This window comes from Hippopotamus amphibius, chromosome 9 (assembly GCF_030028045.1).
Source record: "Hippopotamus amphibius kiboko isolate mHipAmp2 chromosome 9, mHipAmp2.hap2, whole genome shotgun sequence".
NCBI lineage: Eukaryota > Metazoa > Chordata > Mammalia > Artiodactyla > Hippopotamidae > Hippopotamus > Hippopotamus amphibius.
Window position 1 is genome coordinate 122,137,289 of NC_080194.1, and position 16,020 is coordinate 122,153,308.

The 16,020-nt window shown below is 50.4% G+C and overlaps 1 protein-coding gene across 9 annotated transcripts in view; it reads right to left on the reverse strand.

Annotated features, from left to right (window-relative positions):
* Positions 1–16,020, reverse strand: part of IFT140 (intraflagellar transport 140) — a 72,710-nt gene that overhangs the window by 43,597 nt on the left and 13,093 nt on the right. For 6 of the 9 annotated variants that reach the window (XM_057747592.1, XM_057747589.1, XM_057747590.1 and 3 more), the window contains 10 exons: positions 15,037–15,158; positions 14,790–14,932; positions 13,388–13,519; positions 13,076–13,251; positions 12,123–12,214; positions 11,468–11,574; positions 10,629–10,774; positions 6,800–7,003; positions 6,594–6,666; positions 4,650–4,741 (listed from right to left, as the gene is read on the reverse strand). In XM_057747592.1, the coding sequence (XP_057603575.1) occupies positions 4,650–4,741; positions 6,594–6,666; positions 6,800–7,003; positions 10,629–10,774; positions 11,468–11,574; positions 12,123–12,214; positions 13,076–13,251; positions 13,388–13,519; positions 14,790–14,932; positions 15,037–15,158 (1,287 nt within the window). Of the gene's footprint in view, positions 1–4,649; positions 4,742–6,593; positions 6,667–6,799; positions 7,004–10,628; positions 10,775–11,467; positions 11,575–12,122; positions 12,215–13,075; positions 13,252–13,387; positions 13,520–14,789; positions 14,933–15,036; positions 15,159–15,944; positions 15,972–16,020 lie in introns of those variants that run through there. The other 3 variants (XM_057747594.1, XM_057747593.1, XM_057747596.1) reach the window with 2 other exon arrangements.

Sequence of the window (16,020 nt, forward strand, 5' to 3'; positions counted from 1 at the left end):
GTTAATGCCCCAATGAAACTAACTGTGTGGCTAGTGTCCTCTAAGTGGTCACCTCTGGGGGAGGCTGTGAGCGGAAGGGATGGCAGTCACATCACGGGTACATCCATCTGTGAAAACTCACTGAGCTGCACACACGACACGCCCGCCTTCTTTGTGTACATCATACGCCACTAAATGCCTGAGAAACAGGTCTTGTCTTGGGAGCAAACCTAAACTGAGATTGGGGAGAAGAAGCCAGCTATTGGAGAGCCCCACCTGGCATTTCAGGACGAGGAGAAGCCCGTCTGCAGGAAGGATGCCGTGGCCGCGGGGTGGCCCGACATGAGCAGTGAGCAGAGGCCACGTGGGGCATCAGTGCAGGCCGAGGTGAAGAGTCAGATTTTGTTCTACATAAAACTGGAAGGTTCTGGAGGGTTTTGAGCCACAAGTGATTTCAAATCATTTATGTTTTAAAGTGTTGCTCTTACTTTAACAGCATTTTAGAAAGAGTGACCACAGTCAGGCCTGTGCAGAGCTTAGGCTTTCGTGTGTCTTGTGCATGGACTGAGCCTCCTCCTTGGAGTTGAGAGGCTTCTGGCTCAAGTTGAGCAACTTCCAATGAGTGCCTGCCTGGCCTGGCACTGGGCTGGGAGCAGAGCACCCCAACAGTGAGTGGGCAGCAGGTGGGGGACCGGTCCCAGTGCAGGGGGGAAGGGGGAGCAGGCTGGATGACCAGGGGTGGGGGTTCCAACAGAACTTAGTGGACTCCTAGTGCCAGGCACAGAGACTCGGGGAGCAGGACAGGAAGCACAACCCATTCAGGAAACTCAGGGTGAGGGATAAACAGCATGGAGGTGAGTTCCAAGCTGAGGAATCTGATCTTCATTTTGATGCACCCAGTAGGGAGCTTAATATATGTCTGTGGAATGAGCAAACAATAGTCACAGGCAATGGCTGACTGGTGAGGACAGAGCGAGGGCAATGGGTTTCAGCCTCCTCTGCTCAACCTCTCCTCTGCCGCTCCTGACACGATGTACGCAGTGCAAACCTGACATCCTCTCCTTCCATTTTGCATCAATGACGTGTCCCAATCCCCAACCCTTGCTTCAGAGTGTGGCCTGGGCTCCTGCTTCCAGAGCAGTGTTTCCAGCTGGCTCTGGTGTAAGCATATAGGCTAGAGGGGTCCTCAGAGACAGAGAACCAGGACTGTTTTTTTTTTTTTTGACATAAAAGGACCCATTTTGCCTAAGCTATTTAGTGATCCTCAACAGGTCTCAGAATTAACAATCTTAGGGAGGGAATGCAGAAACAAGGGAAGAGCAGCCTTGGAGCTGGTCCTGGTTCCTCAGATAATATACATAATAATACAGCTTTGAGTTCCGTAGGAACTAAGGCCCCACCCAGGTGGAGGATAGAAGGATGAAGTGGACCTTCCAGACTTCAATCAACTAAAGCTTGGACTGTCACCTTTGCCCCAATTCTATGCTGAATTCTCCTCTGCTCAAGCCCCTTCGTGAATATGCATGTATCCTTAGCTTAAAACTTCCCCAGTTTTGCTGGCTGGGAGACACTGCTTTGGGAAAGATCCCAGGTGTTCTCCTTACTTGCTGCAAATAATAAATCCTTCCTTCTCCTGATCTTGGCTTGGTCCTGTCTATTGGCTGACACCCACCAAGAGGCGAACCTGGTTTTCGGGTAACACTCGGACACCTCTGAAGGGTATGCTAGGTGCCTCACACTTGCCCTCTGCCCCCCAGCCTTGCTCTGCTTCTGTACTTTCCACCTGAAGGCTCCACAATTAGCACAGACAGGAAAACTAGGCAACTCAGAATGTCTTCAGCTCCCCCCTCCTATGCCAGCTGCTCACCACGCCCCTAACTGCCGACTCTAGCCTGGCTTCCTGCCCACTGCCCGGCTCCAGGCCCCCAGACCTCTCACCTGTGGCCTCTCCTACCTGCTTTCACTGCCCACCAGCTGCCCTAGTCCTTCCCACACAGAACCAATCTTCCAGGAAGAAAAGAATACAAAACCAAGGAAAAAGCCAAAACGCACCCTGTCACTGAGGCTCCACACCCCTTGACTTTCAACTTCCATCCAGTCTCAGAGGCTTCGATTCCATGGGCATCTGTCAGATACCAGCTCCCCTCAGCTCCCACCTCTCCTTGCAGCGCCCTGAAGGTGGGAAGCTTGGGAACCAGCTGGGCTCTGCACTCCTGCCTGGAAGGAAGCCTCTGAGAGAACCACAAGGTGCATGACAGCTGTCCCATCACCACACAAATGAGCAACAACTGTACTTTGTGTGTCATGGCCACATGGACAGGGAGAAAGGTCTGGAGACACACTTCAGCTTTCCAATGGGAGGAGAAGTGCTAATGGATTCCTTACAGAGGCTGCATTATTTTACTAGTGTCAACTGTAAATTGGAACTTGCCATCTGCCTGTACAAGGACTAAATCACACTGTGCTGCTACTGCTACTGACCTTCCACACCCCTTGAAGGAAATTCAGGGTGGAGACCAGGAATGAAGCACTCTGTGCTGCGGAGGACGGGCAGAACAGGTCTTTAGATAGTTAGATGTTTCCAGGAGCTGATTTTATGAGCCCAACCCTTGCATCCCCTCATATCTAGAAAAGCACTAAATCCCTACATGGTGACATCTGCTCCTCATGACGAGCTGAAACCCCTTACAAAAAAATGTATTTGATTGCATTTACTCCTCCTTTACCAAGACCACATATATACTAATCTTCCCCGCTGCCTCTCTGGGACAGATTCTCAGAGCTATCTGGGATGCTGTCTCCCGGGCTGCAGTCCTAATTTTGCCCCGAATAAACTCAACTTGCAACTCTCACGTTGTGCAATTTTTTTTAAGTTGACACTAGTCACAATGGACACATATTCCTTCAGCTAAAAATCAACAAAAATGGCTAAATTCTAGGCTGTCTGAGGTCAGATGCTCCTAAGTTACCTCCATGATTTCCAGCTGATTTTCTACCCCTTCCCAGCAGGCCTATAATTCTTTCCGAGCATGCCTTTCGCCCCTTCCCAGCAAGCCTTTGGCCCCTTTCCCAGCAGGTCTTTCCTTCTCTCCCAGCATGCCTTTCACACTTTCCCAGCAGACCTAGCATTCTTTCCCAGCATGCCTTTCGCCCCTTCCCAGCATACTTTCCCTCCTTTCCCAGCATGCCTCTACCTACCCTCCAGCTCTGCAGATCGTCCCTCTGATAACACAGCTGCTCCCTCCTCTGTTGTTAGGAGGGCCCCTCCCTGCCTTGGCTTTAGTCCACAGCTGATGCCCCCACACAACTATCAGCAGTATGCAAGGTCCTTCTCTCAGCCTCTCCGCCTCCCCGCTGACCTGCAGCAGGCCAGATATCTCACCAGGCCCCAGCTCCCTCCCCCTGCGCTTTGCCCAGGAGGTGAGTGGGGCTGTGTGGCCTTTCCCTGCAATACTTTCCACCCCCCTCCACACTCTAGTGTGCTCCTTTACCATCTGACCCTCCTGCTAGAAAGTAGAAGTGCATGGAAGCTCCTTCACGAATTGCTGAATGGAAAAGTGGAAGTGCAGGCTGTGAGGTACAAGGACACAGATGTGGCAGCCCTGAGAAATCAAATGCTGGACCCCAGGAAAGAACTCAGAGCTGGACAAAGCAGTCACGCTGAGAGCTAAAACCAGCACCATAACACGTGTCCTCAGCCATGATGCAGAACACTGTTGCATGTACTGGGCTGAACAGTAGCCCCCTAAAAGATACATTCATTTGGATGTAAATGTGACCTTATTTAGAAAGAGGGTCACTGCAGATATAATTAAGCTAAGGATCTCAAAAGGAGACAACTCTGGATTAGGGTGGACCCTAAATCCAAGGACAAGTGTCCTTCTAAGACACAGGGAGAAGGCCATGTAAAGGTGGAGGCAGAGACTTGAGTGATCTGTCCACAGGCTGAGGAATGCAAGGAATGCCAGCAATACCAGAAGCTGGAAGAGGCATGGGACGAATTCTCCCTCAGAGCCTCAGAAGGAGTCAACCTTGCCCACACCTAGATTTTGGACTTCTGGCCATCCTAACTGTGAGGAGAATAAATTTCTATTGTTTTAAGCCACTCAGTTTGTGGTCACTGGTTATGGCAGGCTCAGGAAACTAACTGCCATGTCAGCCCCGGGGGTCCGGCAAGTGTGCAGGGGATGCGGGCAGGCAGGGGTTTCCTCACTGCACCACCAGGAGGGAACAGAATGGTGTGCTAGAGGCCTGTCACCCTGGAGGCACACATTGCTCCCATTGCGGCCTCACCTTCAGACACATGCAGGGAAAGGTCTGTCTAAAGATATGAACTGAACTGAACTGACGGCCTCTCAGCCCTCAAGATGTGCATTAAATACAGCAAAATTTTCTCCCATTTCACAACCCCATGCACTCAAGTTCCAGCCATGTCGTCCTTCTCACTGCAAAAGGTCACTGCCTCACCTCCTGATTTCTGAAGTCACAAGAGCTGTCAATGGAGCAGCTATCCAATGATCCATTTTCACAACCAAGCACCCGGTGGGGGGAATCTGATGTGGCTGGGTGAAGTCATTAGGCAGGCTGTGGCTCAATTTGACACAGCATTTTAAACTCTGCTCTAATTGTCTTCAACATCACAGGTCCTTCACTCTAGAGCAGCAGTTTACCTGCCAGGTTCGAACTTGGACTCGGTTTGGCTCCACTGTATAAACGCTTTCTTCATGCATGGCCAACACTGGAGACTCACACAGGAAGGTACCTAAAATGAAAAATAAAGGTCATGACAGCAGCAGCTAGTCTTGTCATAGCTCCTTACAGTTTAAGAAGCATTCTCACACTAAAACTAGAACTTTCTGTACAGCAACTACTGATGAGAAAAAATCTTCTACAACTAAGGATATAAAGAAGGAACCACAGTGAGATGGGTAGAAGGGGCAGAGTTGCAGTCTAGTTAAGAAGTGTTCTCACATGTGTTCCCTAATTTTCCTTGGCCCCCACAATAGTCTTGTGAAAGGTGTGTTTTCTTTATCTTCCAGATGAGGAAAGTGAGGCTCTGAGACACAGGGACCTGCCCAGGGCCACACCTGCCAGTGGTGGCCTGGTGTGGGGACTCAGTGCTGGGCACCCTGCTCTCACCACTCACCTACGGTCTCTCCTCTTTTCTTCCATCTAGCAGAGATGCTTCCAATAGCACAGCATCTATGACAGCACAATTGTTCAAGCATCTGCTTATGTGGAACTTTAGAGACCACAAGCTCTAGTTTCGGGCTCTAGACAGTTTCTTATCTAGTTAGGAAGATGACACACACAAAACAGAAAATATCTCAGCACCTGCTGTGCTATCCTCTTGGGAGGATAAGTTCATCCTTGCCCCTCAGGGGGGTCTATGGTAAAAGAAAGACAAAGACGTGAATTATCAGCATGATACAGGGCAGAGTGGAAAAAGTGTCCCAAGAGTACTTCAGGTGACACAGTATCATAGGAGGAAAAAAAAGTGAGGGAATAATATGAGGGAGAGAGGTGGTAACCTGTGGAAAAACATTCCCAGGGGGGTGTGAGGTATTCACACAAGCACGTGGGGGGATCACCCTGGGAACAGTGCAATGACAAGTCCCCCTGTGAGGTGGGAGGGCCGAGGTTAGGATGGGTGAAGGTAAGAATTGTGCAGAAGGAGCATGTCCTAATGGTCACTGTGCTTGGCTGGAAGATGTCCCCCAAAGAGATCAGGTCCTAATCCTTGAAACCTATGACTATTAGCTTATATGGCTAAAGATGTTACGGTCTCAAAGTGGGGAGATTATCTTGGATTATGCAGGTGGGCCCCAAGTGAAATCACAAGTGTCCCTCTAAGAGGCAGGGAGGTTTTTAGACAGGAACAATGTGACAGGGAGGCAGAGACTGAAAAGACGCAACCCTGAGCTGAGGATTGCTGGCAGCCGCCAAAAGCTGTAAGAAGCAAGGAGTAGAGTCTTCCCTAGAGCCTCCAGGGTTCTGCAACACCTTGATTTTGGCAGTGAAATTGATTTTGGACATCTGGCATCAGGAACTGTAAGAGAATAACTCTCCTAAACAGCCACTTGTTTTGTGGTCATTGTTATGGCAGCCCTGTAACTCATACAGGCGTGTGCTAAAGCACAGAAGATAAAGTGAAACAGAGAGTTGGAGTGATGGCTGGGATAGGGGGAGCATCTCTGAGGATCCACCCTGAAATTTTCAGACAGAGGTTGGCCTTGGTCGAGACCCCACGGGGCTCACTGCTGTGCATGCTGCAGGGAGTTCAGAAGTCAGGTGTGTAGCACCTCTTTCTCCAGAAAGCACTGTGGTTCTTCACACTCATGCCACCTTATTTCTCAGCTGTTTCACTGTACTGGAGCCTGAGAGGGCTGCTGGCCCCAGATCTGGCTGCACATAACCACCCTGACTGGCTTCAACAGGGAGAATGGGGAGGCCCTGGCCACAGGGCCAGAGCAGCAGCACCGGCTCTGGAAATGCATGAGAACTGACGCGAGGGTTTCCCCATGGCCCCGGGCCTGCCATTTGCCCACCCCACAGGCACAGCACCCACCCCCATTAGATGTGAGTCTCCTCCATGGGGCTGAAAAGACTCCCACCTGCACTTCGTAATGCGGCTCCAGAAGGCTCAAAGATCACCACCTGTTTTCCATCCCAGACGGCAACAGCATCCTACAAAGAACCACGGAAATTAAAAAGCAACCGGCCGTCTGGGCCTCACTGTCCCGAATGACCCTAACAACCAACCAGGTCTTCTGTCTACATCAACAACCCCACCCAAGCCCACGGTCACCCTGGCAGTGACCTTGGTGGCGAACACTCCGCTGATGTGCATGTCTGTGCACAGGCTGTGCGTCACCCCCGTGGACAGGAAGGACACGCTGAGTAGGCTCGGGGAGACCTGCGCTGCGGCCACCTGCTGGTGGAAGTGGGATGACATGGCCTGCTCGCGGAGGATGAGCACGGAGCTGATGCTGTTCACGGCCAGGAGGCTCTTCCGGGAGCCCCACTTCACTCCCACCGTGAGACAGGACCCAGGGTGTGAACAGAAAGGTGTTATAAGTATGAGGATTCATAAACAATTTCCAAGCACTATTTCTTCTTCTTTTTTGAAAACATGATTTTAAAAATTTATAAGTGTAAAATGTGTAAGTTGTAGAAACACGTTAAAATACCGATACTCAAGAGTTTAGATCCAGCGGATACGTGTGTGTTTGTTCTAGCTTGTGTCTATCCCGACTGGTTGCGTGGTTGAGCGACTTCCAGAGTTTACTGTATTACTGATGTGACCTTGGGGGTGTCTATGTTTTCTAAATGGAAGGCAAGTTTACACACTGTAGTGAACCATCCAGACTTCCTCTAGTGATGTCAAATACCACTTTCATGATTTCACATTCAACTTCCAAATCCACACAAATCCGTTTCTGGATTTCCTACTTTACTCCACTGATATATTTATCCATTTCTGAATAAGCATGCCCTGTTAATTGCTATACTTTTGAGATACATTCTGGTATAGGATACAGAAATGGTCTGATTCTTTAAAAAATTTTTTCTTGGCCATTTGCTCTCCCAAATGAGTTTAGAATTACTGTGTTGAATTCTCCCAAGGGGGGAAGAAAACCAACAACTCCTTATTTTCGCTAGATAGACATGTATTCTATAGCTTTGTTTGGAAAGAAGTAATTACAAGATTGAGGCTTCTCTTTGAGGAACATGGTCTGTCTCACCACTGACTCTTTTTCTTTTATGTCCTTCAGGAAAGTTAGTGTGGCTCTTACTGTTATTTAAAATGGGCATTTCTCTCATTACCACCGAGGTTACATGTTTTCTGTGGATTGTACTAACCACTCTTAGGTAAATTATCTACACTCTCCTTCATCAATTATCCACTGACTTTTTTTTTTGGCTGCACCGCGTGGCACGTGGGATCTTAGTTCCCTGACCAGGGATCAAACCCGGGCTCCCACAGTGAAAGCACCGAGTCCTAACCACCAGACCGCCAGGGAATACCCTCCATTGACATTCTTAACATTTTTCTTATAAATGTGAGTTTTCTTCATGTCCTTTATTCTAAGGTACTACTAAAGGTAAGATGAGCCATTAGTTTAAAATAATACCTTTCCTTCTCCCACAAAAAAACGAAAACAATACTTTCAATGTACACATCAACTGGGATTGGTATTAAATGAAGAAAAAATTATGCATTGAAAATGCGGAAAATTTGGTGTTTTAGAGATTAACTCTTTAAAGTGAATATTTACCCACCTCAGTTTCCTTCCATCCCAGCCTTCCTGCTCCCATTGCCCAGTGTGACATGTTCTTACGGACTCAACCTTGTCCCTCTGCTTTTATTACTTAAAATCTAATAAAGTTATACTTTCTTTACAGATATAATTATATTGTGTTTTTAGCCAGTTATTCTGACCTTTTTGTTTTTTTATTTTTCTTTTTCTTTTTTAACAGGTGGACCATTTTTAAAGTCTTTTTTGGATTTGTTACAATATTGCTTCTGTTTTATGTTTTGGTTTTTTTGGCAGCGAGGCAGGTGGGATCTTAGCTCCCTGGCCAGGGATTGAACCCACACTCCCTGCATTGGAAGGCGAAGTCTTAACCACTGGACCACCAGGGAAGTCCCTGACCTAACTTTAAGAAAATTTTTTAAATTTACTGCTTATTTATTTATTTATTGGCTGCGTTGGGTCTTTGTTGCTGCTGCAAGGGCTTTCTCTAGTTGCGGCAAGCATAGGCTACTCTATTGCGGTGCATGGGCTTCTCATTGCAGTGGCTTCTGTTGTGGAGCACAGGTTCTAGGCGTGCGGGCTGCAGTAGTTGTGGCACACGGGCTCAACAGTTGTGGCTCGCGGACTCCAGAGCGCAGGCTCAGTAGTTGTGGCCCACGGGCTTAGTTGCTCTGAGGCACGCGGGATCCGCCCAGACCAGAGATTGAACTCATGTCCCCTGCATTGTCAGGTGGATTCTTAACCACTGTGCCACTAGGGAAGTCCAGACTTTTTAAAATATTTAACTCGTTAATTCATCTAGAAACTATGTTTACTTATGACCTGAGATGAAGATCTAAAATTAATTCCCAAAATTGCTCTAAGGTATCCCTAAACTGTTTAGCATGTAAGTTTCCATTTCCTAATGAGTATAGTTTAAGTAAATTTTCTCTTAAAATTCAGAGACTTCCCTGGCAGTCCAGTGGTTAAGACTCTGCGCTTCCACTACAAGGTGTGCAAGTTCGATCCCTGATCGGGGAACTATGATCCCGCATGCCATATAGTGCAGCCAAAAATTTAAAAAAAAAACAATTCACATAGAGCAGATCTGAGAGGCAAGTTCCAGAATGGTAGGTGAGGGGCCCCGAGGACATAACAAGCATAACTGATGAAAATTATAAAAACACAATCATCTACTTGTCTGGGAATTGGGCAGAGTAAATGAAGAAAGACTTATTGAAGAAAGTCAACTAAGTCTAGTGAGAAGAGCAGAGTCTGTGGCACGTGAGCCTGGCGGGCAGGTGTGGCCAAGAAATCGGGGCTCCCTCTCCTCCGGCGTCTCCCTGGGAGGGGCGGCCACCAGTCTCTCTCACTCTCCCAGCTCCAGCACAGAGGCCAGCTCCAGGTGGGTGTGGAGGGAGGCTCTGCCTCAGGAGCGGAAGCCCGACCACACTGGGCCCCCAGGCCCTCGCCCCAGCTTGCTTCTCACTGGGAGAGGCAATCCGGGACCAGAGGCTCCTGTGCCCAGCTTCCAGCAACCAAAACAGGGTACCACCCCGGAAAGCCAGCCACTCTCCCCACTGCCAGGCTCTGGAGTAGTGACTCCGAGATCTTTTCCTGAGGGGCAAGGCAGTCCATAAGAACCTCGAGCTCCCCAACAGAAGTGACTTTATTTGAAACAGAATGTGGGAAAGTTCAAGCCTCAGGATCCCCGGAGAACAGTGGAGGTTTGGAGCACTAAGAGGAAGCTGGGGTGGGAATTCCCTGGCGGTCCAGCGGTTGGGACTCGTTGCTTCCACTGCCATGGCCCAGGTTCAATCCCTGGTCAGGGAACTAAGATCCTGCAAGCCACATGGTGCAGCCCCCAAAATTAATTAATTAATTAATTAATAAGATGAACAGGGACTTCCTAGGTTGAGCAGTGGTTAAGAATCCACCTGCCAATGCAGGGGACACAGGTTTGATCCCTGCTCTAGGAAGATCCCATATGCTGTGGAACAACAGAGCCCGTTAGCCACAACTATCGGGCCCATGTGCCACAACTACTGAAGCCCACGCTCCTAGAGCCCGTTATCCCCAACAAGAGAAGCCACCACAATGAGGAGCCCCTGCTCGCTGCAACTAGACAAAGCCTGTGTGCAACAACGAAGACCCAACACAGCAATAAATAAATAAATAAATAAATTTATAAAATAAATAAAGATGAACACATAATAGAGACAGATGGACGGGTAGAAAGATAAATACAGATTACTACAGACCCACAATGCTTATCCGCAGTTCTGAAACCCAAAAGGCCTTTAAACATATTTCATTGTTGTTATCTTTTATCTTAAGTTGAATAACTGACAAAAACAGGTTCAGAGCAAGTTACTGCCTCCACTTCTGCACCCAGCGCCCATCAAGGTGTACCTTTATCTGTGTGATGTTTCCTTCCAGCTCAGTGGGAGTCTGAAGGGCCCACCTGTCTTTGCCCTCCACCCCCCGGCCGCCCTGCGGGCCTGGCACCTTTCTCCACATGGCTACTCGCCCTTTATCGGTACCTGCTGCCAGGAGACCTATCGGTAAAAAGAAAGTTCACGAGTTTAAAAGGGATAAAAACAGCAGCAAGCTCCCTTCTCTGACCACCCTCCCTAAAATGCCAGCCCATCAGCCCTCTGTGCAGCAACTGCCCACCCTCTTACCTGGCTGTGTCTTCCTGCGCAGGAGCTCAGTACTCCGGGCGACACAGTGTGTGTGTATGTGTGTGACAGGGGGCGGTGCTGTTTGCTCTCTGGTTTCTCATGTGAGAGAGGAGCCTGTCTGCCTGTTCAGAGCTGCTTCCCCGGTGCCAGACAGCACTTAGCACTCGGTGGGCACGATAGTGCTGCTCTGGTGCGCTCCCTATTCTTTCTCTTGTGTTTGTGTGTATGTGCGCGTGTGTACATGTGTGTGTATACAGATACACATCAATGTACATATATATGTATATTTACTGTTTCTCACACTGACTTTTTCTCAAGGTTTCAGGAAGAACAGATACCAATTCATGCAGCCAGGCTGGTCACATTCCTGACCACACTCCCTGACCACTACATGGGACAACAGAGCTTTCCCACCTCTCTCTTGCTGTTGGCTAGCCGTATGCGAGCGTCTGACATAGCTGTAACTGAGGCAGGGTTCTTAGAACTGCCCTGAATTCCAATGGCATCACCGCATAGCCCAGAGCAAAGCCTGACATGGGCTTTCCCTCTGCCACCAGGAAGTCTCACCTTTGACTTTACAATAAGAAACACAGTTTATATTCTCTCCTTTTTCAAAACCAAACTTCTCCTCTGGACTCAGTACGTAATTCTCTCCTCGTTCTAAATCCCAGAACCTACAAGGCAAGGAGGAAAGCCCCCCAGGGGGCTGTGTTAGTGGGTTTCCCTCAGCTCTGAGGGTCTTGTTTAACTTGCAGAGCAAACTTCCCTTTGGACTCTGAGAAGAAAAGCATGTCGTCATTACATTTTCTCTGTTATGACTCGTTCATGCTCAAAGGGAGCAGCTGTTAATAAGAGAGGGTGCCTGTGTGACATCAGGTCACGATGACAACAGAGGAACTCCAAGCACATGACCAGGGAGAACCCCTGAAAGTCATGTGAGCTAATGCAGCCGGACCCCAGAGAAGACGACACGGGAGTCCAGCTACACAGGGATCGATGAGGTAGGCAGGCGTCAGGACAGCGTGGCGCCCACCTGCAGTCCCTGATGTGTTCTGTTCTTCCATCTCAGGGCTGGTTACATGGACGTGTCCAATTAGGAACAATTTGTCATAATTGGTGCATTTTTCTGTATGTATGCTACACTCCAATACAAAGGTTACTCGAGAGGTTGTTCGGGACAGAATTTTCAACCCCAGAACTCTCTGCAGAGCTGAGCTCTCACCTGACGACTGCCTCCCCAATGGCCATCACGAGAAGGCTGCCGTCAATCAGGGTGATGTCTGCCCGGTGACTCATCTTTCCACTCAGCTTTACCTGCACAACGACAACCCAAAAGGAGCATGTCGCCCTCGTTGAGACCGGGTCCCTGTTCAACGGCTGGACTCTGGTCAGCAGTGACTCACGCAGACTCACCAAGCGGAGGAAGTGAGGGCGGCTGTGGACACTTGCAAGGGCAGCCCCAGCCTTTCAGGCCAAAGCAGTGACGATTGCATGTTACGTAGTTGATGACGAGGGTGCCCCGTGTCGGGCAAAGTAGCTGTCAGAGCCCATGTGCAGAACAAACCTGCCAGCAAGGGGCTAAGGGGGGATTTGAACCCAGGTCCATGGGACTCAGTGACCACATTTCAACTTCTGTGTAGACAGAGGTGCACTAAGGACCCCTGAACACCTAAGAGCATCTCGGGAAAGGTTCAGAGTCCTCCAAGAACCGTGGAATCCTAGGGTATAAACCAAGAAACTGGCAGGAGGGCAGCAAGCAGTCCTCAGGGAGCTGCCTGACCAGCACCCAACAGCCCAGGCTCCCGGCGTCCTCCCACAAGTGAGTGCCCGGCCCGGGCAAGGCACCCGTGGGGATGGCAGGTTGTCCAGAGCTGTGACTGTCACACACCCCTCAGGTAAAGAGGCGCACACAGGGGGGCTAGTGGCAGCGTCACAGAGGGAACACTGGTGATGACCCCCAAGGTCTGCATGGGGCCGGGTGGCCCCTGCCCCAGCGTCTCTCCCACCCGTGACCGCAACGGCGCACAATAAACGAGGTGCTAAAGCTCTGGTGGCGGCCCTGAAACATGAACTCCTCAACCAAAATGAAGGGGTGTGTGAGGCGGGCAAGATGGGCTGGCGACCCCCTGGGGTGCCCTGTCCCCCCCACCCCACGGACCTTCATCACCCCCTTACCTTCATCACCTCCTCTGCCGTGCCCTCGGGCATCACCGTGAACAGGCACAGCAGCAGGCTCTCTGTGACGGCTACCAGCGCCTCCCTCTTCTCCAGGTAGAACAGCGTCTGGATGGAGCTGTCTGTGGAGGCCACCCGGGACGTCCTGCCCTTCTCGTCCACGTAGTGCACAGTCCCTGTGGGAAAGCGATGGGTCCATGGAGGCTGGACGTGCCCTGGCAGCCATTCTACCTACTTAGGGACGCTTTCAACATAAACATCTTCATCATAACCATTTACAAATAAGCCATTTTAAAAACACTGGCATGTTACCTCTGCATCTGCTGTCTCTGGGTCGGTCTGGCCTGGACCCCTGTGTCTGCCATCCTCCCTCCACCACCGTCCAGCGCTGACACTGACCACTCTCCCGACAAGCAGCCTCCATGCTCTGGTCATCTTGGTCTCCTGGGTGCATGTCTGTCACCGTCTGCTGGGACCTGAACTATGACCCTCCCCGGAGCCTCAGCCTGTGCCCTCTGTCCAAGGTACTGGGTATCGTTGGCCGGTATCTTGCCTGTACCCTCTCGCCCTTCCCGGCCTTTGTGGCAGCCCCAGGGCCCCTCCCAGCCTGGGTCCCCTCCTCTTGCCCCTGAGCTGCCTCCTGGTTCTGCTTTCAGGCTTCTGAGTGCAGTGGCAGCACCTTCTGCAAGTTCCTGGGATCGGGTTCATTCTGATGCTCTCAGGAGCCTCCTTATCCTCCGGGCCGCCTCCCATCTCACTCCCAGAGGATGACTTGAGTTCTTATTAAGCTGAAAAGTTCGAGGTTGTCTGGAGGCTAACTGTAACAGTAACTAGTATATAGTGAGTGTGTGCAGGCTTGGTGTGCAGCGGCTCCAATCCCCACTGCGCATGTTCAGAAGCTGAGGCCCAAGGACATGGGATCATTTGCCCCATGTGCATGGCAGCTGAGTGGGGGCAGCATTGACACCCTCTGCAGAGCCAGGCCTGCAGTGCCCTGCACCACCTCCAGTCGCTGCATCTCCTTCCTCCTTCAGGGCCCCCGCTACCCCCACAGCACCCTTGCCAGTGCCTCCAACTCCCCTCCTGCAGCTCTGTCTCCTCACCTTCTGAAATGCCAGGTCTCTCTATTTTTACATTGACAAAGACCCCGGCCCCTCCCAGCTGTCACCTGTCATGGTTAAGCTGCCTGGCCATGCTCATGCTCGAACCTCATCACCCCAAGCAGCCTCACTTCCCGGGCCCCTTTCCTGCGGCAGATGCACACTTGTGAACGTCTCGTGAGTGTACAAGACCCTCTATCTCTCTGAACCTCACACTGCATTTACTGGCTGCTGCCTGCCTCACAGCGCACTGGGGAGGGGCCGTGTTCAGTCAGCATGGATGGTCCTGGTCATGCTCGCCCCACAGCGGAGCCTGGCCGCTGGCACAGAGACCATGCCGGTGCCCCCAGCACCAATTTGTTGGGGCTGCACAGCCCGGACAGCTTCCTCCTGAAAAACCTTCAGACACCAATAAAGCTCAATTTGTCTCTATCAGGTCAAGGTGAAGCCACCCTTTGGATCCTGGATAAACATCTGCACAAGCTGGTTAAGGCATCCCTCTGGGAGTGGCGCACAGCCTGCGATTTTATACAGAAATGCCATCTATTCGCTTATATTCTCCCAGACACCCTGAAACACTGCAGTGTCCCCGGACCCCAACCTGAGCGTCTCACCATTCGTCAAGCTGACAAAGAACGAGAGTCCCTCTTGAGGTCCCATTTTCAGGAAACTTCCAAAGCCGCTTTTCCTCCAGCTAAACACGTCCAGGGCTTTCTCATCACCACTCACAGCTGCCTTTGCCAGCTGAACGAGGTCCCTGAGAACAAATGTGACAGGGAATTCCTGGTCACTCCCTGGACAAAGGTGGTCAAGAGGAGCCACATCCCTGCCCCCGCCAGCCCCCACCGGAGCTCTACTTACTCGCCAGGACGGGGGAGCCGGAAGATGCAGTGAGTGAGATGCTCTCCATACTCGTGTTTCAGCAGTGGTGCCCCATGTACTCGACCCCTTTGGTCCAACCTCCATAAGAGCAGGACACCAAGCTAGAAGACCCAAAGTCACATTATTAGCGAGTGACTGGTGGAGGGCAAGGGTGACAATGTGCAACAGAGCATGGGCTTACTCCTTTCTTTGTTTTACAATTATACTACTACTATATGTGCACCATAAAAACCTCAAACAATTCAAGTGTTCAATGAAGGAACCAGAAACTCCTCTCTGTGCTCCCCCCACCTTCACTCCCTGGAGATAACAAGGGTCATGTGTTCAGTTTTTAAAACAAATCTTTAATTTCAGAATAGATTCAGATTTAAGGAAAAGTGGCAAAGACAGTTCAGAGAAGTCCCATACCCCATACCTAGTTTCCCCTATTATTGACCTTACATCACTGTGGTGCATGATACTTGGTAAAGTTGGTACATCAGTCACCTCTCTCAGTTCTTCCTGTCCCGGGACCCCATCTAGGCCCTACAGACATTTGATGGCCGCGTCTCCTTGGGCTCCTCTGGGCTGGGACATTGTCTCAGACACTCGTTTTGGATGCCTGGATGATGCTGAGGAGGACCGGTCAGGGATTTTGTAGAATGTCCCTCCTGTGGGATTTGTCTGATGTTTTTCTCGTTGTTGACAGGGTGGTGGGTTTGAGAGGAAGACCAGAGGTAAAGTGCTGTTGTCAACACACTGGATCAAGGGTCCATGCCCTTAGCGTGACCTGTCTACTGAGGTTATGTCTGTGACCTCAGTGGAGGAACTCCTTCCTTTCATCCTGTCTTGCCTGGAAGGAAGTGGCTGTGTGCAGCCCACACGTAGGGAGGGGAGTCATGTCTTACCTCCTGGAACATTTGGAGAGATGTACCTCTTGTCCACCATGTACTGATTTATTAAGTCATAGATTTACATCGATAT